Raw genomic sequence first — 25,092 nt, 5'->3', positions numbered from 1 at the left:
CCCCCCCCCCCCCATAATTTTTTTCAACCCCCCCCCCCCCCCCGCCGGCACAAGTTGGTGGGGAGAGATCGAAGCATGAACTTGTCTCGAAGAATCGTGAAGAAGAAAGGCCCTTGGTGAAGATGTCTGATGTTTGATCATAAGTTGAAATATAATGAGCTTGTAAATCTTTGTTCAGAATCTTCTCACGTGTGAAGTGATAATCGACTTCGATGTATTTTGTCCTCGCATGAAACAAACACAGGATTTAAGGATAAAGCTAGAGCTCCAATGTTGTCAACCCAGAGACAAGGAGCTGAGGTGAGTGGAACCTGAAGTTCACAAAAGAGCATACGTAGCCAATAAAGTTCAGCTACAGTGAGTGTCATCGAGTGGTATATAGCCTCAGCAATCGACTTGGCCACGACAGGTTGCTTCTTAGCTTCCTATGAAATAAGGCAGGGTCCAAGATAGAAGGCATATCCAGTTGTGGATTTTTGATCGTAAGGACCCCCGGCCTAATTGGAGTCATAGAAGCTATTTAGTTGCAGAGAACCCTTGGTGAATTGTAGACCAAACGTAAGATTGCCCTATAGATACCTTAAAATATGTTTAGTAGCAGTTAGGTGCACTGTTGTTGGAGAATGCAGGAATTGGCAAAACTGGTTGACACTATAGAAGATGTCAGGTCTTGTGAGGGTAAGATATTGCAAAGCTCCTACCATTGAGCGATATTTTGTCGAGTCAGAAAGGGGGCCACCCGAAAACTTTGATAACTTCCCACCAAAACTGCAAGGAGTGGACAAGGGTTTGGCACCCACCATCTTAGTTCGATGAAGTAAATCAGTCACATATTTTACTTGATGAAGGTGAAGACCATCGGTAGTTCTTGTGACTTGAATACCCAAGAAGAATGAGAGTGGACCAAGATCGTTGACTGCAAATTCATTGCCCAGGGTAGAAATAATCAGAGAAATAGCAGGAAAATAGTTAATTAAGACAATGATGTCATCCACATATATAAGTACATGAATGCACATATTATTATGATTATAAGAGAATAAAAAGTTGTCCACATTAGAACCAACAAAACCAAGCTCCAACAATGCTTGTGAAATGCGCATAAACCAAGATCTAGGGGCTTGTTTTAAGCCGTATATGGATTTCTGAATCTTACAGACATAATCTAGATGGTGTTGGTCTTTAAAGCCCATAGGTTGCTCCATAAATACCTCCTTTTCAAGAAATCCATGAAGGAATGCATTTGAGATGTCTAGTTGGTGAATGGACCAACTATGGTAGACAGCAAGAGCTAAAACAAGTCTAATGGTTGTTGGTTTGATAACAGGGCTAAATGTCTCCTGAAAGTCACTGTCATTCTCTTGATCAAAACCTTTAGCCACAAGCCTTGCTCTGTACTTGTCAACAGAACCGTCGAATTTTTGTTCAATCTTTAATTCCCATTTGTTCTTAACCACTTTCTTGGATGCAGGACGTGGGTATGAAATCCAAGTTTTATTATGTAAGAGAGCATCGAATTCAGCTTGCATAGCATCACACCAATTTTTATCCTCTACTTCTTAGAGAGTAGTTTGTGGGTTCGGAGGGAATGGTAATTGTGGACAAAGCTTGGAGAGGATGCTAACAAACGATGGTCTGGAAACTGCTTTGGTTTTAATGAGTTGGTTTGGGACCTGGTGACCATACAGGAAGGTAAGGAGGGAGTAGATTCTATAGGGACAATGATATGAGAAGGAATTAAACTGGAAGGCCTAGATGAGGTAGGGGATGGGGGTGCGGGAGATAGTGAAGGAAATGGAGAATCAGGTGTGGTGTGGTGTGGTGTGGTCTATTGCAGGGGAAGTATGTGGTGCAAGATAACGTGTATATGATGGAATTTAAAGATTAATTGAAGAACTAGAATTTTAGAGAGCAAACATGAAGTAGTCGAAGGATCAACACTAGGAGAAACAACCTCTGAAGACCGAGCAAGCAGGGAGGAATCATCAAAATTCAGTTCATCAAACGCCACATGACGTGAGATGTATACACATTTGGTGTGAGGATCCAAGCAACAGTAACCCTTTTGTTTAGCATTATATCCTAGGAAAATACATTGTTTGCTACGATATTGCAACTTATAAGTGTGGTATGGACGAAGCAGGGGGTAACAAATACAGCCAAAGTTCTTGAGAATGGAGTAATCTAGATGTTGTTTAAATAGCCTAAGATAAGGAGATTCGTTTCCAAGAACAGGTGTAGGGAGACTATTTATAATATATGTAGCTATTAAGAAAGCATCAACCCAATACTTAGATGGAAGATGACACTGAACAAAAAGAAACAAACCAGTCTCAGTAATATGGTGATGCTTTCGCTCAGAAATGTCATTTTGTTCTGACGTATATGGATATGTTAGGTGATGCAGAATCCCATGTGTTTCAATAAGTATTTTGAATGAGTTTGAGGTATATTCACCCCATTATCAGTCTGTATATTTTTTTTTACATGAAAATAGATTTTCAATCAAGCATTTGAATTTAATGAAGAACTTAGTAATATCTAATATGTGATGTATGGGAAACAACCATGAGAAACGAGACAAATCATCAATGAAAATAACATAAAAGTTGCAGCCACTTACAAAATGAATTGGTAAGGTCCAAACATCTAAATGAATTAATTCTAAAGGATAAGGAGGCCTGTTATTGGACTCTGTAAAAGGAAGTTCGTGACTCTTGGCCATTTGACAAGATTCACAGAGTTTATGAAATCTAGACGAACCATACACAAGCAAGACAGACTGAAGAACAAGTTGTTGAAGGACAGACTCAAAGGGATGGCCTAATCTTGAGTGCCAAGCTTGGATTGGTGCCTTGACTGTTGGGTATGCGATCAAAGTCCCACATTGGTTAAAAATGAGGAGGATCAAGGGTATATAAGGATGGACAAATATCTCCATTGGTATGAGGCCTTTTGGGTAGAACCCAAGAGCAAATCCATGAGGGCTTAGGCCCAAAGGGGACAATATCATACCAATGTGGAGATAGGTGGGGTCCGTAATCCTTACAAGTGGTATCAGAGCCATGCCCCCGAGTTAGCCATGATGGATGAATCCTCGGAATGCCTAACAAAAGGTGATGAGCCCTAATTAAATCACGATGTAATCCATGGATTAGCTCTGTTGGATAGGCGGTATGCTCCAGATGCTTCATGGACGTGTCCTGATCTCAACACGGTGAAGAGGAGTTGACCTAGAAAGAGCAAAAACTCTCAAGTCAGGTAGTGCTCTCCGGATGCTTCATGGACGTGTCCTGACCCCAACACGATGAAGTAGAGAGAAGTAGAGGATGAATGAAAAATCCTGGTTGGCAGAGAGTAGATGGATAAATGATCGTTTGAGGAGAGGCTCGGTGGTCCTTTGTTCGAGGGAAGGATTGTTGGGTATGCGACCAAAGTCCCACATTGGTTAGAAATAGGGAGAATCAAGGGTATATAAGGATGGACAAATATCTCCATTGGTATGAGGCCTTTTGGGTATAACCCAAGAGCAAATCCATGAGGGCTTAGGCCCAAAGTGGACAATATCATACCAATGTAGAGATAGATGGTGTCCGTAATCCTTACATTGACTACTAGTAATACGATGAAAAGGGGAGGAAGATGTTGATTCGGCGTCGGGGATGCCTTAGCGGACCGAAGATGTTGCAGATGGATGGGATACAAGCCTGCTTCACTCGAACCTTGGAGGAGTGTCTCCTGTGTTTGCGGATCCTTAACAATAAAACAAGCAGCGGTAAGAATACTTTAGCAATTGTTATCAGCACAAAACTTTTGGATTGACAGCAAGTTAAATGAAGCATTAGGGCATCTAAGAATATTTGTGAGGAAAACTTTAGAGGTGGGGGAGGAAAATAATGAAGAACCATTGTGTGTGATGTGCAAACCTCATCCATTACCCTCTGTAACTGTGTCTGCACCTTGATACGACTGTTGTTGCAGAGATAAGTGGTCAAGATCATCTGTGATGTGGACATTTGATTGGGCTCTTAATGCTGCAAGTTGAGATGGAGGATGACTCCCTTGGTAAGAAAAATGCATCCTGTTATAGCAGTTGAGTGCTTGGTGATTTGTTTTGCCACAAATTTGGCAGGGCTGTCGAGGTGTGTAGAAGAGTCTTTTGAGATGGAAGATACGGGAGGGAGAGGGAGGTGCAAAGCGATTAGCCCAGGTGGTCCATAACTGGCGAGAAGTTAGTCCATAAATAGTGGACAAAACTATATCAGATAATGTGGCTTTTATCCATACTGGGGATAAATTGATCCTTTTTTCTGCCATAACAGACAGGCATGGCTGAGATCAGATGTAGTCTTCCCAGTATCATCAACAATAAACTGAGGCGGACGGGGGGTGGAGCCACCAACAATGCTTAAGAGATCATGGCTGCAACACTATCTGTGTTTTTTTATAGTCTGCAGCAGCAGCAGCCCATCATTGCTTGTTTCATTTGTTAGCGTGTATAATCTATGTTCTCTTGATGAATTTGCAAAGTGCTTCATTAGCTCCAAACTTGATGCAAGCAGACAATAAGAGGGTTGAGCGCCACTCCCTCTTTTTGTACATTACCAGAAAAATCATGGCTCCACTGATCTGCGAAGTGTACTGACAGAAAAGAGCTCGATACAACCCGGAATCAGTCTAACCATAGCCTCCGTTTCTTTCTTGGCGACACACTGGATTGGACCTATGCGTGTAAGAAAGAGCTTCTGTTTCTTGTAGGCCTCTGATATCATTTGGGCTGGCCTCAAAAACATCAAAATGCTGGTTTAGGTAAAAACACAATAAAAAAAAATTAATTTAGAACTTAAAAACAAAAAAAAAAAAGTACGGTACAACCTCCACTACCAAACTCCACCTCTAACCATGAGAGCTGCCAATATATATATAACCTTGATCGATCAATCAATCAATTTCAGAAGCAAGCAATAATTGTGGTTGGAATATTATCACCTTCACTATTATTTAACATGGAAGAAAGTTGACTTTTTGTATTTTCTTCAAAAAAACGGAAATTGAAAGTTTGACTAACGCGGCACGTGCAAAGAACAACCATTACCCTTTCGGCTTTCCCTGTGGCGTCTGAAAGTAGAACAGCCACCGCGTTACCATGTTCGGAATGCATGTCGGGGGAGATTTAATGCCATGTTTGGTGCCTGTATTTTTCATTTTCTTCTAATGTAGTCCATGTATTTGTCTTTTTTCTTATTACGATTCTTCCACCTCATCATTTAATGACCTCTGTATGAATTTCTTTTCTTAAAGTGGTCCTTGTAGGTTTATACTTCAAGCTTTGTTACTCATTGATTATTACATTTGTTTTTCTATTTTCAGTTAATAATTTATTAAATAAACTCTTAAGAAGATATTCTTTCTCGATCTCTTTCTGAGGTGATTTGCAAGGATAATATTGAAAAAAAAAAGGCATGCAGTGACCAAATTGTGAGAATAAAAAGAATACAAATACCAAATACTACGTTGAGGCCTTTCCCTTTTTGCAAGATCTTAAAGGTAGGTTGGAATGCCTAAAAAAGTCCACAGCTGTCGCTGTAGGGAAGCTCCCCGCCATGTTTTATTCATATCTACTTCCACTAAAGTTTGAGAAGGTATGCATAACAAATTGCGAATAATAATAATAACAAGATTTATTTATTTATTTATTGCACTTCAAATTTATTGCGTGTGATTTAGTTCTTGAACAAGATTATTTTTTCTTGAAATTGTAGATAACAAGACAACAAACAGTCCATTGGTTATCATTAAAGAACTTGGTAACGTGAAAGTGCAAACTGTGTTGAAGTTACACGTTGTCACTGTTTTGCATTTCATCCAAATATACTACTCGGTAATAATTGAGAAAAACAGAGTAATTAGTAAAAAAATTGAGTATCTTTAGACTTTCTCTCTTGTAATCTTGACTGGGTGCTAGAATGGATGGAGCAACCATGACGACAATGCCATCTCACATACATATCGTTTTCTATTGCTCAAACTAGATTCCATTTATTATCATTCGTGCCCCCATCAACAGGACTTCTGCTATATCTTTTTTCCCTGCCCACCAAGCTTTACTTGCTTCTGTTGCAGAAGTCTACAACTCTTGATTCTGCGGTCTCAAGGATTCATAGCTTATCGTATGGTTTGGATGTTTAAAGCAATCCCACTACGGTTTGGTCATATTTGACTCGTTTCCCGTAAGCATCTTCTTTTATCTTCCTTTCCTTTTGTTTTCATTGAAAATTGTGGATTTTTTAGACTTTTACTGCTGGGCGCCTGTTTCATTGTTAGTTACCGGAATTATGGGGTTTGACTATCTTCCTTGTTTGGTAAGCTGGATATTTTGGGGACATTAAATCTGCAAGCTTGGTTTGGACTTTTTTCCCCTTTCCCTGATATGCTTTTTTCGGGGGAAAAGATTGTATCTTGTTGCTTATTTCTTTTGATTTTGAAGGGATTGCTGGAAATGAATATGCAAAATGTTTAGTGATTTTGTTTGGTTCTTACTTAGGGAATGAAGATGTTGCAGCTGAGAACTTGGGGGTGTGTTTTTCTCCTGTCATATTGTTACTTGCTGCTCCTTACAGTTGCTCAAGTTACAAATCCCTCAGAAGGTGAATTTTATCTTTTTCCCCCCGCAAATTCTCAACTTGACTTTTTCATGAATGTTATCATGATTGCGTTGACAAAATGATCCTGCGATACGTGTTCTTTGAGGCTTGTAAAATGGGTAGAAATATGTGTGCTTAAACTATATAATTAAGTTGTCTATTTGGAGAATAAGAAAACAAAACTAGACAAGGAAAATTAGGCAAGTTGTTTTCAAGAAAGAGATTGCACCTCCTCTTTTAATATGCTATTGTGATGCCCAAAATTCTTGGTAAAGCTAGGCAGTGTTGGTTGCCTACTGCTCTGCTCTAATGTTATCAATATTGTGCATTTTTGCAGTCAATGCATTGCTAGCAGTCAAGAACAATTTGATTGATCCTATGAAGCATCTCAGAAATTGGAATAAGGGAGATCCATGTACCTCCAATTGGACTGGTGTTTTTTGTTATGATGCAACTGGGACTGATGGATACTTGCATGTCCGAGAACTGTATGTTCTATGCGTTTTCTTGTTGTTGTTATTTTTTACCCTTCGTGTTTTGATGAATAAAGTCAGAGGATTTCTTTATGATACAATCATAACTCTGGCTATGAAACACTTTCCATTTGTCAATTTTGATGCAGTCAGCTTCTTAATTTGAATCTTTCTGGAAATTTAGCACCTGAGCTAGGCCAACTTTCTCAACTGGCAATATTGTGAGTTGCAATATCTAGCAACCATATTTCTGGAGAATTTACTTTTGAGTATCTGAACATGTCTTGCTAATCCGCTTCTGGTGATTCTAAGTCCCCTTTCTGTTGTGATTACAAGGGATTTCATGTGGAATGAATTGACTGGCAGCATACCAAGAGAGATAGGAAATCTTTCATCTTTGAAACTCCTGTAAGTTGGTTTCATGTTATTTCATTTTTTCAGTGGGTTGTTATCCTCCTTCTGTCATGGTTATAGAAATGGATATCTTAAAAATGAATCTACACTGGTATGTGCTTTGAATTAGTTTAACGTCCTGTAATGTATTATTATCTATGCAGGCTGTTGAATGGAAACAAATTATCAGGATCTTTACCTGATGAGCTTGGCTATTTATCGAAATTAATTAGACTCCAAGTGGATCAGAACAATATTTCAGGACGAATACCAAAATCATTTGCTAACATGAGCAGTATTAGACATTTGTAAGTGTATCTTCAAGCTAAATCCTTCTTTGAGTTGCAAAGAGATTAGCTTTTGTCCGCATATATTGTTGACTTGCATGTGATACTTGCAGCCACTTGAACAACAACTCAATCAGTGGTCAAATTCCACCCGAGCTTTCCAAACTATCAACTCTTGTTCACTTGTGAGTTTTACTACAATGGTTTCCTTTTTGTTCTAATGTCTACTTATTTTTATGATCCACGTGAAAATTTTCCCCTGATTGAGAACATGTGAAACAATCTCTGCAGGCTTTTGGATAATAATAACTTATCTGGATATCTTCCACCAGAATTATCAAAGTTCCCAGAGATGCGGATAATGTACGTGCTTCTATCATGTTGTCTAGAATGTTACTTGAATCATTATCACATTCAATCATTTCTCTTATTGTGTGATCTTTTCTTTTATGTACATACATTCTATTAGATTTGTTTATTAGCAGCGGTATTGATTGTAGTGAGAATTCAGTAAAGCTGCAGGGTACTTAAATGAGATGAGGCACGATGCATGTTCATGTGCTTGTGTGTTTGTCTGTGTCTGTGCATATGTTACTTAGAGTAAATTTTGTTGACAGTTCATTTATTGTCCTCCTTGCAGTCAACTTGACAACAACAACTTTAACGGATCTGGAATTCCAGCTACTTATGGCAGCCTTTCCAGATTAGTAAAATTGTAAGTCTAAATAAAACATGACATGCTTCAAAGCTATTTTGCATTCAGAGGAGGAATCTTCACACTGTTTGGACTGTATGAAGTCTTTGTCATGAATTCTGATTGTGCAGATTTGCTCCTGGATTGCTGGTTTAAAAATTTTATGTATTTTCATATTCATCAACTTGTGTTTCACTTATAGGACATGCTCAAGGGTTTTTCTTTTGTGTTTATATAAACACGAATCAAATGACAAACTTGTTCTGCATAAACATACACAAAAAGAAGTGTCGATGATGACCTTTTCTCTTTGTTTTTAATCCTCTTTGACAAGGTAGAAGTCTCAGAAATTGTAGCTTGCAAGGTTCTATACCTGATCTTAGCAGCATACCAAACCTATACTATTTGTAAGTTCTTTCTGCATTTGTTAGTATTCTCTTTCCATCAATGCCATTGAACTTGAATTTCATTTCTATTTTTCTATTACATGCACTTATGGTACCTGCGTATCTAATTTGGCCTGCAGGGATCTGAGCAAGAACAACCTTAGAGGATCTCTACCATCCAAACTTTCTGATACTATGAGAACTATGTAAGTAAAACCACGATGAAAGGGAGAAACAGAACTGGTAAATTGTAGGCTGTATAGGTTTGCAGTTGTGATATTCAGTGTTCGTAAGACCATGTTACAAGTGGAATTTAATCTACTTTACAACCACGGGATGACTTAACAAGCTTGTGATGAAGGTCTTTCTGTGTTTGAAATTTTTTCTTGTCAACTGCAGCGATTTGTCAGAGAACCATCTTAGTGGATCTATACCAGGAAGTTTCTCAGATCTTTCTTTTCTTCAAAGACTGTGAGCTTCTATCTACTTATTCCACCTATTTTTAGCTCTTGAAAAGATCTTAAAAACATCTTAATGATGTTCTACATGTTGCTCTGAATGTCTCAGATTAGATGCTCTTATTTGCAGGCTATGCACGCTAAATATGATGTTCTAAATGATTGTATACTGCAGGTCACTTGAAAATAATCAGTTGAATGGGTCTGTGCCAGCTAACATTTGGCAGAACATGACCTCCACTAAAAGTGCTAGTTTTACAATGTAAGAATTCAAAAATAAATGCAATTAAAACCATTAATTTTCAGCATTAAAATTATTATACAAGACTCTCTGCAAACCATAGAGTATCAGAATAATACTAACTAATTGTTCTGTGCACCCCGCAAATGCAGTGATCTCAGGAACAATTCACTCTCAAGCATTTCGGGGGCGTTGAATCTGCCGGACAATGTCACCTTAAGGTAATATTTTTATAAAGTAGTGCGCACCCACCTTTTTATGATCTGTTTCGTGAACACTTGCACCTGATCTCTGGTTGACAATTAGATGTGCGAAGTAGAAATATGTTGTAGCCTTATCATCCATTGGAAGAAATAGTAAGAGAATCAGAGGAACTTGTCAAATACATGGATTTAATTAAATTTGTCTATTAGATGGATATGCATCTTCAATCTCCACCTTGCTATTTGATGATTCCAGCTTGTGTTTAAGATCTGTGAAATCAGCATCCCTCTCCATGCACACAGGTTTTGGATAGAAAGCTTCATGTAGAAAATCAAGGGTCCTGTATAGGCCTGCAGATTGATTTACCAATGTTGCTAGCTATGAGGATTAGGAGATAGATCAGAGAATATAAATTCCTCAAAATAACAAAGTGATGGCATTGAGAAATACTCCTTTTTTTTTTTTCTTTTAATTTTATATCTCACAGTCAGATTCTGATCATTTTAGCAGTTTTTGTTTAGGCTTGGAGGCAATCCTATTTGTGAAAATGCAAACATAGCCAACATAATCCAGTTCTGTGGATTTGAAGCTGGAGGAGATAGGACTACTGAGAGGTCAATGAATTCTACGATGACATGTGCTGTTCAAGCATGCCCAGTAGATAATTTCTTTGAATATGTCCCAGCTTCACCTCTACCATGCTTTTGTGCCTCCCCTCTTAGGATTGGATACAGACTTAAGAGCCCTAGTTTCTCTTATTTTGATCCATATGTTTTTCCATTCGAGTTACATGTGACTAGTGCTCTTAAACTGAATCCATATCAATTGTCAATTGATTCCTATTTCTGGGAAGAAGGCCCTCGTTTAAGAATGCATCTGAAGATATTTCCTCCAGCTAATAATATGCACTCAAGCACATTTAATGTATCCGAGGTTGGACGAATAAGAGGTGCATTTACATCGTGGCACTTTCCTGGTGATGATTTATTCGGACCATATGAACTTCTCAACTTCACTCTAGTGGGACCTTATGCAGGGAGTATGTGTTCCAAATTCCTACTTCTTTTTAGACTGAAGTTAACTTTGTTAATTCTTCAGAAGATGATGCCGAATCAGATTATGTGCACTGTATGCCTGCCAAACATCGGTATTTGCATTGTTTGTGCTCCAAGAATTGGTATTTGAGATCACAGAAACGAGTTAGAGATCTTGATTTATTGCTTTCCTCAAATATCTACTAGTACCAGGAACATAATTGGCTTCTTTTCATATTACTTTCTTTGCAAAATAAGCATGTCTTTTTTTACAAGTGAATTAGAATGTCTTCAGCCCGAAAGTTCTTAGTTATATTCAAAGTTGCATGTCACAGCATCTCAGAATCTTTCACATCTTTTGCGAAGTAGAGTTGTTTCCCCATTGATAATTCCATTTTGTTCAAATTATTTTTGATGACTTTTATATTGTTGCTTTGAACTTGTGCATGAAAGCTCAATGACTTAAAGGGCCAACCTATCCAAATTTGACACTTTTGCAATTCAAAATTGTAAAGTTTCTGAAGTGAAGTTCCACCGCAGCTATATGCCCAACTATGGTTCGCATCCATTGGTAGATGCATAGTCTTCTCTCATATACAATATCCATATATGTGAACTCTTAGATCTGGACTGCAGTCAAGGCTATGCCTTGGCAATATGGTCTGTGTGTCTTATTCGCTTTGGAATTTATGTGCTGGATTAATAGCATTAGTTTGCTTCATATCAATAGATTTGTTTCTAAGGGGTGGCTATATAATAATATGCTTTTCTTTTTCCAACAGTACATTTCGACACTAAAGGGAAGAATATTAGCAAAGGAATTTGGGTAGCCGTTATATTAGGTGCTATTGCCTGTACCATTGCAGTATCTGCAGTTGTCACACTTCTTATTAGTAGAAGATATGCTAGAAAGCATAGAAATTTGTCGAGAAGACATTCATGTAAGTTTCTTATTGTGACTGCTAGAATTGTTTTCAATTAATAATAGTATATGTGGCTATCCCTGGAAAAGGTATCATGGGATTATTTTTGTGGTTTACAGCATCGAAGGCATTGATAAAAATCGATGGTGTGAAAGGCTTCACATTTAAAGAAATGGCCCTGGCTACTGATAACTTTAACTGCTCAACTCAAGTTGGTAGAGGAGGCTATGGAAAGGTTTATAGAGGTGTTCTTTCTGGCAACTCAATCGTGGCCATAAAGCGTACTGAAGAAGGATCATTACAAGGCCAAAAAGAATTTTTGACTGAGATTAAATTGTTGTCAAGGTTGCATCACAGAAATCTAGTTTCACTGGTTGGATATTGTGAAGAAAAAGAGGAGCAGGTAAATATTGCGGAGCTGAAATTAAATCATATTTTAGATCATCCTGGTTTGCAACTTTGCAAGTGTTTTCTGATAAATCCTCAAAAGAAGAAAGTAGCAGAGGTTCTTGGAAGGGACCTATTGGCTCTGGCCATTTCATTCTTCCCGAGTAATACTTTCAAGATGAGATTTTTATTTTTAGCATGTTTCAATAAGAAATTTAAAAATAGGCAAGATCTCCTTTTCTGTCCCTTGTTTATTTTGCACAGACCAACAGCATTACCATCTGCGAAGAGTCCACATTGGTCAGACAAAACATCAGGATAGAGATGCTATAAGTTAGATGGGTTATGGTCCTGGTCTAGCAATTGGATGTGCTTCCTTTTCTTAGCCATGCCTTTGACCCCCACCATCTTCTAGAATTCGATTATGCTAATCCTTGTCCAAGAATGTGAAGTGATCTGATTTTCTTTTAGCATCAAAATTGGGAAACTTTACTTGGTTATGTGTAAAAATCCACCTGGTTGTTCTTGGTTCCTGCACAGATGCTGGTGTACGAGTTCATGCCAAACGGTACCTTGCGGGACTGGCTTTCTGGTATGGAAAATTTCTGATTTGATGGCTCTTTAATCTATTCAATGTCTCCATATTATTTTGTACAGAATGTGTACAACATTCTTACAAACTTTTAGATTATACATATGATCTATCTCTAATTGCTGATTTTGAGTCATAGGTTTGTAGTTTAGCTAATTGTGTTGTCTGCCTGTTTTGAAGGACAAACGATGCACTGTCATATTTCACCAGTGGAGTGTAAACTTAAAAAATCCTGTGTAGCACATGAAATAGTTTCCATTTTCATTCTTTTCCAGCTTCGTGTTTTAGGACGTTATCAATACAGTCTGTTACACTTTGGTTTAAGACATGATATCTTCAACGCTCAAAGTTGATGGTCGCTGTGTCAATGCAGGAAAGGCCAAGGGAACATTGAACTTTGGTACAAGGTTAAGAATCGCGCTGGGTTCAGCTAAGGGTATCCTTTACCTCCATACTGAAGCACAGCCTCCAGTGTTCCACCGGGATATCAAGGCCACTAACATACTATTAGACTGTAAGCTCACTGCTAAAGTTGCTGACTTTGGACTCTCACGTCTCGCTCCTGTCTTGGATGATGAAGGGAATCTGCCTAATCATGTATCAACAGTAGTAAGGGGAACTCCAGTAAGTTTGACTCCATTATATGCCTTCTTTCTCTTTTTAACTTCTTGAACACGGGTAGAGGATGCAAGGTGTTATGGGTGAGAAAAATGTGAATTCTGTGAGGTCTCTAATCCTGATGTTTCACTTGCAAAATTTCATCTTATTCTCTAATCAATATGCCAAGAGAAGTACTTTTAAAGAAGGTGAAGGAATTAACAAAGGAATAACTAGAAGATATCAAAAACCTTTCTGGTATGCCCTGAAGATATCTTCACTGAAAATTCATGTTAGCATGATTAATTGTGGATTGACAACTTCTAGCAAGGAATGTAATTTCCGGTCCCAATATTTAACCACCTGGTTGGCCAAGTTTTTGCCATGTCTAGATGGCCTCAGAAATCTTAAGCTTCGTAACTTGTTTAAGTCCTGTGGATTGGATAAAACTGAGTTGCGCAGATGTTGGAATCCCCTCCAAATCCTTGGATGTAACTTGTCTACCATCACTAGATGCTATGGAGCATCATTGACCTCGTTTGAATAACTCTCTTGATTGTCACCGTATGTGCAGGGATACCTCGATCCAGAATACTTTTTGACCCATAAGTTGACAGACAAGAGTGATGTGTATAGCCTTGGGATTGTGTTTCTGGAGCTCCTGACTGGTATGCACCCAATATCACATGGCAAAAACATTGTTCGCGAGGTACTTCAATGAGCTCTTAATTCAGAGGCCTTGAGTTCTCTTCTCATATACATATCAGTCACAACCATGTCCAGCTTTACTTGAACTTCAACTATAGCTTATTTTGATAGAATAACTTCTCATTTATGATGCAACAGCAAGAAAGGCTAAGAACCTGGGAATCGAGAAACATCGAAGCTAATACCATATTATGTACTCTGTTTTCAGGTTAACATGGCTCATCAGTCTGGCATTATGTTCTCTATCATAGACAACAGAATGGGTGCTTATCCATCTGAATGTGTGGAGAGATTTGTGGCGTTGGCACTCAGCTGTTGCCAGGACAAGCAAGAAAAGCGGCCGTCAATGCAGGATGTGGTCAGGGAACTGGAAACCATACTCAAAATGATGCCAGAAGCTGATGCCATCTATGCAGAATCCACTTCCACATATTCCGGCAAATCCACTCCCACATATTCCGGCAAGTCAGCATCATCATCTTCATTTTACTCGAGCCAATATCTTTACGAAAGTTCCTGTCTTCTGGGAAGTGATCTTAGCAGTGGTGTTGTTCCCACCATCAACCCTCGCTAACATCAAACAAATCGACAATCTGGAGTTTAGTTAGGTGTAAAGTGGGCTTGATGCCCTATCTTAAGCAACACAGAGACATGCCTGTATAAAGTGGAGAAATACTAGCGGTTATTGCATGAGAGTTGACCCATTTCGCAGTCGATAGAGTTAATTGCGAAAAATTAGTTCATGCTTTTTGTTACTGAAAAATGAATCATCCCAGCATTGTCATGATGACAACAAATGAATCTTCCATCACTTCTACTTTCATTGAAAGATTTTTATTTTTATTTTTTTTTACCACTTCAATCAACTAAACTATTATAAAACCTGAGCCTAGTTAAATTGAAGAAAAAAATAGAAGTGATCCAGTTAAAATTTAGGTTAACTTTTCATCCAGTTAATTCAAGATAAAACATTGTCTTCAAGTCATTAATTTTTTTTGAAAAAAAAATAATAAAAACAATATCATTGTGAATTTTTATAAAAAAAAAAAAAATTAAACTTGAGGGTCACTAAAGTTGAATTTATAACTCTGCTTGTAAGCTAAAATATGTTAGAAAAATTAATATTCCAATAATGAAATGCAAAGTAACATCACATCAATTTGGATGGGCTAGTTGTCTAGGGATTAGATTATAAGCTATAAAAAAAATAATTTTTTAGTTTTAATATGGATTATAAATCTCACTAGAAAAATAGATTTAATTTTAGTATTTAAAATCTTGATGACTAAAAAGATGATAGCAATAGATGGATAAATCCAAGTAAAAAATTTAAATCGAATTCAATGATCGAACTTAAAAAGATGCTATGTAAAACTCATTAACTCTCATAATCGATTTCATGGCATGGTTCAAAACTTTGTAACCAAATCATTTTTTGTAAAAATACACATTCATCAAAATAATCCATAAAAAAACTAAATTTGCTCTTTAATTTCAAATTTACTTTGATATTTTTTTAAAAAATCACTATTTAAACACTTTTTTATAAGATAACAAATGAAACATTTAAGCAATTTCCTTGTTGAGATAACCAAAAAATATTGAACTAAGACATGAAAAATAAAAAAACTCATGTCCCATGTCTTCTAGGTTATATTTTTAGTTGTATATATAATCACATGTAATTCGATTTATTAGTCATTGATTCATAAAAACCCAAGTCTTAATGCTAATGAAGTATTATCAAGTATGGCTAGGAAGAAATTTGCAAATGAGATTTATGAGATTTTGACAAAGTTATACGAGTCCAAGTCTTTTCATAATAAGATCATTTTAAACATGAGATTTTATACCCTACGAATGGTAGAAACCATGTTGGTGACTAAGCACGTCAACATAATAAAAACTCTATTTTCATAGCTCATTATATTAGGTTAGCAAATAGAGAAAAATAAATGTGCAAAACTTATACTTCAAAGTATTCATTATTAATATGACCAATAACATCTTAACAAATTATGTTGTTTTTAATGATGTCGCAATCACTTTCTTAGAAAACGTCAATAAGTGTAAGAACAAAAGAGATAAAATTAACAATTCACTCCAAACAAAGACATTATTAATGTCAAGAGAAAGATCAGTGTAGTGTGGTTTCAATAGGATTTGAAGGCCAGAAAGTTCCAAATTAAGAAGTAAAAGGATTATGAAATATTACTACTCTAGCAAAAAAAAAAAAAAGACACTTTAAAAGGGATTGCTAAAATAAAAAGGGTATGTAGAACAACTCTAAGTCATCAAAACCTCATGGATGTGTTATAAACACTTTAAATGATTAAGAAGTTTTATATAGTAAAGCAGTGAAAATCTTTAAAAATAGAATAAAACTCATTGAGGTTTTGGTTAATGGATTCAAAAGCAACAAGGCGTATGACTCCTCATCAGGATTGGTTTTATACATATGATCATGCCTTAGAGTTATTGGCATTGGCATCATTAAATTAAAAATATAGAATGGCTCAATTCATATTATTATAGAAGTATGACTTATGAAAGGCTTGAAGAAGAATATTTTATCTGTGGAACAATTTGATAATTTTGGTTGTAAAATTCATCTAAACAATGGTATTATAAAAATTATCAGAGGGGCACTAGTGGTATCAAAAGCTAGAAAAATAATTGCAAACTTTTTTATATTAATAAAAGAAATATATCATGAAGCAGATGCATCAATTGCATCATTAAGTTCTATAAAAGAAAAGACGGTAATGTGGCATCAAAAGCTAGGCCATGTGTTAGAGAAAAGCTTGAAAATTCTTTCTAATAAAAGTTATTTCTTGGTCTCACAAAGGTTTATTTACCTTTTTATGAGTATTGTAATACAAGTAAATAGCATAAGTTGAAGTTTGGCATATCAACAATTAAGAGTAAATGCATTTTATACTTGATTTATTCTGATGATTGGTAAACATCGATTATATCCATGGGATAAGGAAGATACTTTGTATCATTCGTAGATGACTTTTCTAAGAGATGTTGGGTATATCCAATCAAAAGTAAGCAAATATGCTCTCATTTTTTAAAACATTTAAAGCACGGGTAGAACTAGAAGCTGAAAAGAAAACCAAGTTTCTGAGAATAGATAATGAAGAAGAATATATTAGTGATGAATTTGATAACTTTTATTAATAAAAAAGTATCAAAAAGTAATTCACAATAGCATATGCTCCAAAAAAATAGAGTGGCAGAGTAAATAAATAAAACTTTGTTTGAACAAACAAGAACAAAGTTAAAGGTTGCAAGCTCAAATAATCTATATTGGGTAAAAATAATCAAAATCATATGTTATGTTATCAATCTATGTACATCAATTGTGATTGATTAGAAGGCACCAATGGAGATAAGGACTAGGAAACAAGCTAATTATTCTCACTTATATATATTCAGAAGTCTTGTGTTTATGATGCATAATACATAATAAGTTGGAAAATTGAATTCAAAATCTAAAAATATGTATTCTTGGGATATATTTTGGGAGTAAAGCAATATCACCTATAGAATCTCATTGCCTACAAAGTAATCATTAGTAGAGATGTTATATTTGTAGAAGATAAAATGTAAATGGAATAAAATAAAAGCATTTTGAAAAAGACTATAACAATAGTTCAGGTAGAAAATACTCAAGACCGTACTTCTTCCAAAACTGCATCAAAGTATGAAGAAGATGAACAAATAAAGTCTAAAACTCTTGAAGTTCAATGGTCAACCTGTGAGAGAAGACCACTAGATTAGCACTCAAAATATGTTACTAAGAGCAATATTGTATATTATCTTAAAACACATTATGGAGAGTCATTAATTTTCTATAAAGTTATAAAAAATATAGATGTATCTATGTGGATGATAGTAATGCCAAAGGAAATAGAAACTCTACACAAGAGTAAAATTTAGGATCTTATTACTCTATCGTAAGAAAGTAAGGTCATTAGCAATATATGGGTTTACAAGATAAACTATGATGGAAATGATCAAGTGGTACATTATCATGTAAGATTTGTGGTGATAGGATATGCTTGGAAAAAATTGATATATTTTAATAAAATATTTTTCATGGTTGTACAATTAACAAGAATCAAAATAGTCTTAGCAATATGTGTTATATTTAATCTTCATTTAAAGCAATTAGATGTGAAAATTGTATTTCTTCATAAAAAGCTTGAAGAATGAATTTATATGTTTCAACCATAAGGTTTTGCTTAATTAGGCTGGGAGGACTTTGTTTGCATATTGAAAAAATATATATACAATCTCAAACAGTCGCCTAGGTGTTGTTATCTGTTATAATTAGTCTTAAATTTAACAAACTTAGTTCAGACCATCATATGTATTATAAAAAACTTAAAGAAGATGAAGATTTTATTATTTTATTATTGTATATAGATGGCATATTGGTAATGGACTCTAACAAAGATCAAGTTTATAAATTAAAGGTACAGTTGGATAGGGAGTTTTATATAAAAGACCTAAAACTGGGACCAGCAAATAAGATTCTGATGATACAAATTCACTAAGACAAAAAAAAAAAAAAAAAAAAAAAAGGAAAATTTAGATTTCATAAAGAAATTTATTTGAAGAAAATCTTGTGACATTTCAACATGTAAAATTGTAAACTAATTTTAGCCACAATTCCTGATAACTTCAAAGTATCCTCAAGTATTCTCTTAGCAATGAGGTAGAGAATATGGATGTGTCTCGAGTACTATATACATCAGCAATGAAATAGAGAGTATAAATGTGTCTTGAGTACTATATACATCGGCAATGAAAAGTTTAATATTTATCATGATATATACAAGACCAAATATTACATAAACAATAGGAGTAGTTAGTTAATAGATGTCAAATTCTTATGGAGGGCATTAGAATTATATTAAGAGGATCTTGAGATATATCAAGGTATCTCATATGTTATATTATATTATGGAGGATCAAAATTTATTATCAGAGATTATGTTAATTCAAATTTTGCAGACGACTTTGAAAAAAGAAAATTCACTTTAGGCTATATTCAAAATTACAAAAGGAGTTGTGAGATGGGTCTCTAAACTACAAGTTATTGTAGTTTTATCCATAACAGAAACTGAGTATGTGGCAACTATCCAAACTTGTAAGGAAGCATGTGGCTACAAAAGTTTCATGGAGGATCTGAGGCACAAATAAGAGAAGATTATCATGTATTGTGACAATCAGAGTGTTTTGCATATTACAAGGTATCTAGTGTTTCATTTAAAAACAAAACACATAAATACTCAATATTGTTTTATTCATGAAGTAGTGGAAGATAGAACTGCATGCTTTCAAAAAATTCACATCCATAAAAAACCTAGTAGATACTCTAACCCAATTAGTCAATAATGATAAGTACATATGATATAAATTCTCTTATAGCCTAGCAGATTTATAGGCAAAATGAAGATAAAAAATATAAAAAAGATAGAAAAATCATAAATAATCAAATACGAAGACATGATTAAAAATCAAATTCTTCAAAAGAAAAAATATAGAGGGCAGCCTTCATTAAATATTTGGCACTAAAATTTGCCAAATAATTAATAACTTTCAATGCACCATTAATTAATTGTTGGAGTAATATTTGTTTATTGTTATTTTTTTTTTTTTATGAAGAGAGGATAGGATGTCCAACTTATAAATAGGTTGTATATCATGACTTTGGTGCATCATACAAGAAAGAAACATAAGGATAAAGAAAAATAGTAAAATAGAGGAATCTCATTAAACTATGAGGTATATGTAAGAGCATGTGAGGTGTTTATTCCTATTAGCATATAGATTCTTAATTATTTTTCTATTAACAAAGAGTAGTTATAATTTTCACATTATTTAATATAATTTTTTTATACTTGTCTATAGATATAATCAAATTAGGTTGAACTAAATTTTTGTGTGCTTTATTTCTTAGTTTATCTTCTTTTGAGTTACATATTATTGTTTTGAATGTCGAGATCCTAATACTTGACCTTTTTTATGATACCTTTCTTTTGTTTTCCTTCTTTTCACATGCATATTATCATAACGTTTTGAATGTCAAATATTGTATTCTTTTGTCATGTTAGCTTGTTTATTTTAGTTATTTCTATATATTTGTTTTGTTTTTGTGTTATTTGGGAATTTAAATGGTAAAATACTTTTGTACGATATTGTAGTTTTGTTTTCATGTTTGTTGGTGTCGAGCTATGATTTCTAATGTTAAATTTGAATGGAGAGTTGGAATGACACAGGTGATATGAAAAATAGATTTGCAATGTTTAGATTACCTAGGTTTTTTTATTTTTTTGTTGGTTTATGTTGTTTGAAACTCTTGAATTTAAATCCCTGTCCTAACCCCCACTCTTATTTTTCTCTCCTCGCCTTCATGTTCCTGATTGGCACATTCACCTCAAGGTGCCTTTGGTTTCTGCTATATTGCTTGAGGTGTGATTTCTAAGTGCCTCTTTTGGTGCTTTTTGGTTATGCTAGGTTTTACCTATTATTAATGTTGTTGTCTCTTACTCCTCTGTCTACTTTTTTAGGATATTCTGGTGGTGGTCTATGAATGTGATCATGCAATGCCACTACTTAATCATGTCCCCCCTGAGAGTGATTTGTGTTTTTAAGGTTCATCTTGGTAATACGTCTTTCAGCTGATTTTTCAATCCAGTGTATACTCTCAAGGTGCTGGGGTTGCTGGTTTCTCATAGTCTGTATCTCCAGGCACTAGGTTGTCATCTTTTGTTCTCAACTTGTTATGTCCTAGCCATTTGGAATCATCAGCGTCTAGTTTGTTCTAACGGTTATTAGATAAACATTCTGATGCTTGCTCTTCGTGTTATTTTCTTATACTACATCAGTCTCCGCTATAATTTACAAGAGTCTGTGCCTCTTTAGAGCAAGAGATTTCTTCATCTGCTGTTTGTGTCTATTTATATGCATTTATTTACTTAGTTCTTTTCTACAAAATCTAATTTTGATTTAGTTCTTGCCATTGCTTCTGGATCACCAACAGCAGATACATTTCTTGAAAAACTGAACCCCAAGTCAAGGCCTGTTGCGCAGGTGAGTCGGCAATCATCAAAATCTTTGTTGTGTTTTTTTAGTCAAAGAAGTGACTAGCAGGGTCATAGGATTGTGGAACAATCCTAAACGGGAAAGAGAATGATGTAGCATCTAACTTTGAGTTTGTGAGGTGTTTCTTGTTGATTTTATTTTCAGAATAGCTTATGTTGATCGAGGATGAGCTTAGCACCTGAAGTAACAAGCCTCTGAATTTCGTCAAAACGACAACCTTAAGAAACTTTTTATTATGTTGTGTTGTTGTCATGCTACACATTCATTTTCATGATTCGTGTAGCTTAGATAGGTGGCTGGTGCTTACCTTTGATGAGAAGTGATGAATTAGGAATTACCCTCTTGCTTGCTTGCGCAATGAGTGATTCTTATTTTGATTATCCAGGAAATCTTTTCCAGTTGGTTTTACAAGACAGAGCACTTCCAGAAAGTTCATACGAGCACCGGGCTACCCTTCAGCACGATGCTTTTTTCCGACGACGAGGAGAGGAACATTGAATCAGTAAAAACAAGCTTTCAATAGCTGCTTCTTTTCTTCTCTTTTTTGTTTCTGTTAGCAGTTCATGTAACCCCTTTAGGGAAATCTCATTTATTTGAATGGCAGATTTCAAACATGGGAGTAACAAGCATCCTGGTCAAAGATGGGATTCGTCTCGGAGCACAAAGGTGAGGGGCTCAAGGAATTTTCTGAGAAAAACAACCAAAGGTGGTTCAAATTATCACAAAATCCAAATTCATTTGTGACAGACAGGTCAAGATTGAACCCTTTTTTTTAGTACTCAAATGGAACCTAAGATAATGGCATTGAAATTGTTACAGAGGCAAGGACTACACCTGGCAATGTGAAGTGCAGTCCACTGCCAGACAACCGAAACTCATCTCCTATATAAAATCAACCGTAGAAGCCCATTTTATCCATACCAAAAATCAACAGCAGCCCTGTAAAACTTCTAGCTTGTTTTGGGAAGCGCTGATGCAGCGCATAATTATCTATTTGAGTCCTAATCTTTTTTATGTTATCAAATCTACCTCAGATATAATGAATATTAACAATATCACCCTCGACGGGCTCACTAGCAGTGATAGTTTAATTTTTGATCATGTGTTTGTTGAGTGTTTTCATCGAAAGCTTCAAAGTAAACTCTAATATTTCACAATGAAAGATGTTAGCATCAAATGACAATTTTTGTACACGAACAAAAACTGGAAGTCCAGGGACAACAAAGATCAAACTAAGACTATAAAGGTTAATATGACCAAAAACTCAAACACAAGGACTAAGTGAATGTATTTCACCCAACTGCGATGTGTAAAGACAAGGACTAGGAGGTGATGTTATAAACACGTATGAATGCCTGTAACGCGAACTTCACTTATTGTTTTGGATTTGGGTTTGCTGGTTGTGATATGAAAACGACGTGCTCTCTCATTTGATTTATTCTAAAATTATAAATCCCTCTTCTTTAGGAATCGAAGCTTGTCCTCTTCTGCCTTTGTCTCTGTTTCAAGAATTCAATACCACTCGCTTGATTCCATTTCTTTGATATAAGCCCGCTTTCCATCTTTTGGGGTGAGTTTCTTTTCTTATATATGATTGTGAATCGAGGGGTCCTTATTTGATTCATGAGTTTTTGGGTTTTTTTTTTTTTAAGTTGAAAACTTTGCAACTCACAATCAAAATCCTAATTGGGAATATTGTATATAATTCGAAATTTTTCATCTTTTTGGCGTTTGACAGCACAGGAACCAAATGGGTTCTAGTGATTTTGAAAAGTTATTTGCTTTACTTTGATACTGTCATCTTCTTATCCCTTGGATTTATTGTTGACTTGAGAGATCAAATTGTTGACTAGAGAGGATCAAGAGAGCACATTTAGATTTATATAATTTCTTACCAAGTTTGCATTCTTTGCTTTTGATACTTTTTAGGGGATTTTCTGTTGAAAGGGTTTTGAAGGCCACCTCAATTGCTTTTTCTTTTCTTTTCTTTTCTTTTTAATCTGAATTTCTAGTGTTATCTGTAGCAGTAAATATCTGTGATTCACATTATGGCGTTGGCTTATACAATTTTCTTTAACTTTCGGCAGCAACAAGCACAGTTCCTGGCACAGCTAGGACAGTATTGTTGTCTATTGTTAAGCCAATCTGGGAACTTCATTGATTGTATTCAGAAATCTCTGGAATGAAACTCTTAAGAGTGTAATTGCCAAGTTGGTATTGGAGTTAGGTGTACAGGGTAAGGAGGTGAGTTTTCTTAGGGTTGCATGCAAAGTACCATGAGGTTCATATTAAAACAAGCTCCCCTGTTTTGTCTGCTCTCTGTAGTTCTCTTTGCATGCATTTTGGCAGAATCTGATACTGATAATTCTGAAAGGTTAAGGTCGGCTCTGTAGCAAATTGTCAACATTTTTTCTCAACCACCATCAACCACCATCTCCTTTAACAACCACCATCAACCACTTCCAACCACCATTCAACCACCATCAACCACCATCTCCTTTAACAACCACCATCAACCACTTCCAACCACCATTCAACCACCATCAACCACCCTCAACCAAGTTGCCAAGGCTCTCCTATAAATAGAGATAAAGAGAGAGCAATGTAATAAGTGTAGTGAAATTGTGGTGAGAGCAAAAGGGTGAAAGTGTGGTGAGTGCAACTGTGAGAGTGAGAAAATACAGATTTGAGAGAAACACCGAGTGTAAGAGTGAAACACCCGGTTAAGTGGGATTGTACTGGGTTGAGTTGAGTGTTTGTATCATTCCTCCAATAATATACAATCTGCTGCCTCCGTGGACGTACCCGATTTTGGGGAACCACGTAAATCTGTTGTTTGTGTTTTATTTGTGTTTGCTTTTGGTCCAGTATGCGCAACAATTGGTATCAGAGCATTAGGGAAGCTTGAACACTGAAAAAAAAACACCTTTTTCAGCTCTCTGTTCAAAGTTGCAGAATTTTCAAAGTTCTCAGATCTTGATTTTGACCACCTGTGGAGATTCCTCTCGTTGATACGAGTCCGGCGATATAAAGATCATCAAAATCGGAGTTGAAACGAGCCCTGTAGAGCTCGCCGAAGTTTCGCCGGAAATCTCACCTGAGAAGACAGCCACGTCATCCGACACGTTGGCGCTGAGTCACCATCCACGTCATCAACAGAGGGTCCACATTGCCATGTCATCAGACACATCATCTAACAGTGACAGAATATTCTCTTGACAGAATAAGAATATTCCATTGACAGTAAGAGAATATTCCGTGACAGAATATTCTTCATCAGAGACAGAATATTCCTTCCCTGAGTTAACTCGGTCAGATTGATTTTTTGGCCAACTCAGTGATGTTTTGACCGGTTTTAGGCCGAGTCAAGTTGGTTCCTAGCATTTTCAACCATTCCGGACGCAACCGTGGTGTCCGTTTTGTGAAACAGCACACCGAAGTTACTGTTTTGGCTCTTTTAAGCATAAAAGTGCATGTTTTAACAATTTCGGGAGCCTATTTGTAATCCAAAGACGTCCTAATGGCTGATATTCCAGAAGAAAAATTAGTGGGAAATGCTAGTATACCTCCACAATATATCCCGGTATCGAGTACCAAATTTGAGGTGGAGAAGTTTGATGGGAAGGGTAATTTTGGCATGTGGAAATGTGAAGTCATGGATATGCTTGTCCAAATGAATTTGGATTTCACTCTAGAAGATAAACCGGAGGATTTGGATGATAAAAGCTGGGAAAGGATAAATCGGTTAGCTTGCAGTTCCATCCGACTTTGTCTTGTAAAGGATCAGAAGTACGCCTTTTCAGAACAAAACTCTGCAAAGGAATTATGGCAAGCACTGGAGGACAAGTTTATGAAGAAGAGTATAGAGAATCGTCTCTACTTGAAGAAAAGGATCTTCCGCTTTCAGCACAAGAAAGGTACTTCTATGAATGAGCATCTGAATGATTTC

The 25,092-nt window shown here is 35.9% G+C and overlaps 3 protein-coding genes across 5 annotated transcripts; 2 read left to right on the top strand and 1 right to left on the bottom strand.

Moving 5' to 3' along the window:
* Positions 1-489: 489 nt before the first annotated feature.
* LOC105108864 (uncharacterized) lies at positions 490-4,893 on the bottom strand. 2 transcript variants are annotated; one of them, XR_839138.1, is made up of 3 exons: positions 3,939-4,893; positions 3,607-3,753; positions 2,593-2,854 (listed from the first exon to the last, which is right to left on the bottom strand). XR_839138.1 is itself a non-coding variant. In XM_011003341.1 (2 exons), the coding sequence occupies exons 1-2, from the start codon at positions 4,315-4,317 to the stop codon at positions 570-572; spliced, it is 726 nt and encodes a 241-aa protein (XP_011001643.1). In that variant the 5' UTR covers positions 4,318-4,893; the 3' UTR covers positions 490-569. The 2 variants fall into 2 exon arrangements, 1 of the variants encoding a protein (XP_011001643.1); XM_011003341.1 differs by lacking the exons at positions 2,593-2,854; positions 3,607-3,753 and adding an exon at positions 490-916.
* An 864-nt stretch (positions 4,894-5,757) lies between these two features.
* On the top strand, positions 5,758-14,818 carry LOC105108865 (probable LRR receptor-like serine/threonine-protein kinase At1g06840). 2 transcript variants are annotated; one of them, XM_011003342.1, is made up of 22 exons: positions 5,758-6,230; positions 6,325-6,362; positions 6,545-6,647; positions 6,982-7,132; positions 7,267-7,338; positions 7,454-7,525; positions 7,675-7,818; positions 7,911-7,982; positions 8,089-8,160; positions 8,438-8,512; positions 8,830-8,898; positions 9,018-9,083; positions 9,277-9,348; positions 9,511-9,597; positions 9,729-9,797; positions 10,302-10,819; positions 11,597-11,755; positions 11,857-12,140; positions 12,665-12,716; positions 13,090-13,340; positions 13,888-14,022; positions 14,230-14,818. In XM_011003342.1, the coding sequence occupies exons 2-22, from the start codon at positions 6,336-6,338 to the stop codon at positions 14,593-14,595; spliced, it is 2,916 nt and encodes a 971-aa protein (XP_011001644.1). In that variant the 5' UTR covers positions 5,758-6,230; positions 6,325-6,335; the 3' UTR covers positions 14,596-14,818. The 2 variants fall into 2 exon arrangements, with proteins under 2 accessions (XP_011001644.1, XP_011001645.1); XM_011003343.1 differs by lacking the exon at positions 6,325-6,362.
* Positions 14,819-20,308: 5,490 nt separating this feature from the next.
* LOC105108900 (uncharacterized) lies at positions 20,309-22,207 on the top strand. The gene is made up of 4 exons (XM_011003396.1): positions 20,309-20,317; positions 21,021-21,131; positions 21,529-21,645; positions 21,748-22,207. Exons 1-4 carry the CDS (start codon positions 20,309-20,311, stop codon positions 21,811-21,813), a joined length of 303 nt encoding a protein of 100 aa, XP_011001698.1. The 3' UTR covers positions 21,814-22,207.
* Positions 22,208-25,092: the final 2,885 nt, after the last annotated feature.

This window comes from Populus euphratica, unplaced genomic scaffold (genome assembly GCF_000495115.2).
Source record: "Populus euphratica unplaced genomic scaffold, PopEup_1.0 scaffold230.1, whole genome shotgun sequence".
Taxonomy (NCBI): domain Eukaryota; kingdom Viridiplantae; phylum Streptophyta; class Magnoliopsida; order Malpighiales; family Salicaceae; genus Populus; species Populus euphratica.
This window is presented reverse-complemented; position numbering and strand designations above follow the sequence as displayed.

Excerpts from the sequence above, each read along its gene's own strand:
- LOC105108865 (XM_011003342.1), top strand. The coding sequence starts at position 6,336 with ATGGGGTTTGACTATCTTCCTTGTTTG. Across the intron at positions 9,598-9,728 it reads AAAAGTGCTAGTTTTACAAT|TGATCTCAGGAACAATTCAC; the intron begins GTAAGAATTCAA and ends CCGCAAATGCAG. Across the intron at positions 14,023-14,229 it reads GCAAAAACATTGTTCGCGAG|GTTAACATGGCTCATCAGTC; the intron begins GTACTTCAATGA and ends CTCTGTTTTCAG.
- LOC105108864 (XM_011003341.1), bottom strand. The coding sequence starts at position 4,317 with ATGGCAGAAAAAAGGATCAATTTATCCCCAGTATGGATAAAAGCCACA. Across the intron at positions 917-3,938 it reads TGCAGACACAGTTACAGAGG|TCAACGATCTTGGTCCACTC; the intron begins GTAATGGATGAG and ends ATGAATTTGCAG.
- LOC105108900 (XM_011003396.1), top strand. Across the intron at positions 21,132-21,528 it reads AGTCAAGGCCTGTTGCGCAG|GAAATCTTTTCCAGTTGGTT; the intron begins GTGAGTCGGCAA and ends TTGATTATCCAG. Across the intron at positions 21,646-21,747 it reads AGGAGAGGAACATTGAATCA|ATTTCAAACATGGGAGTAAC; the intron begins GTAAAAACAAGC and ends TTTGAATGGCAG.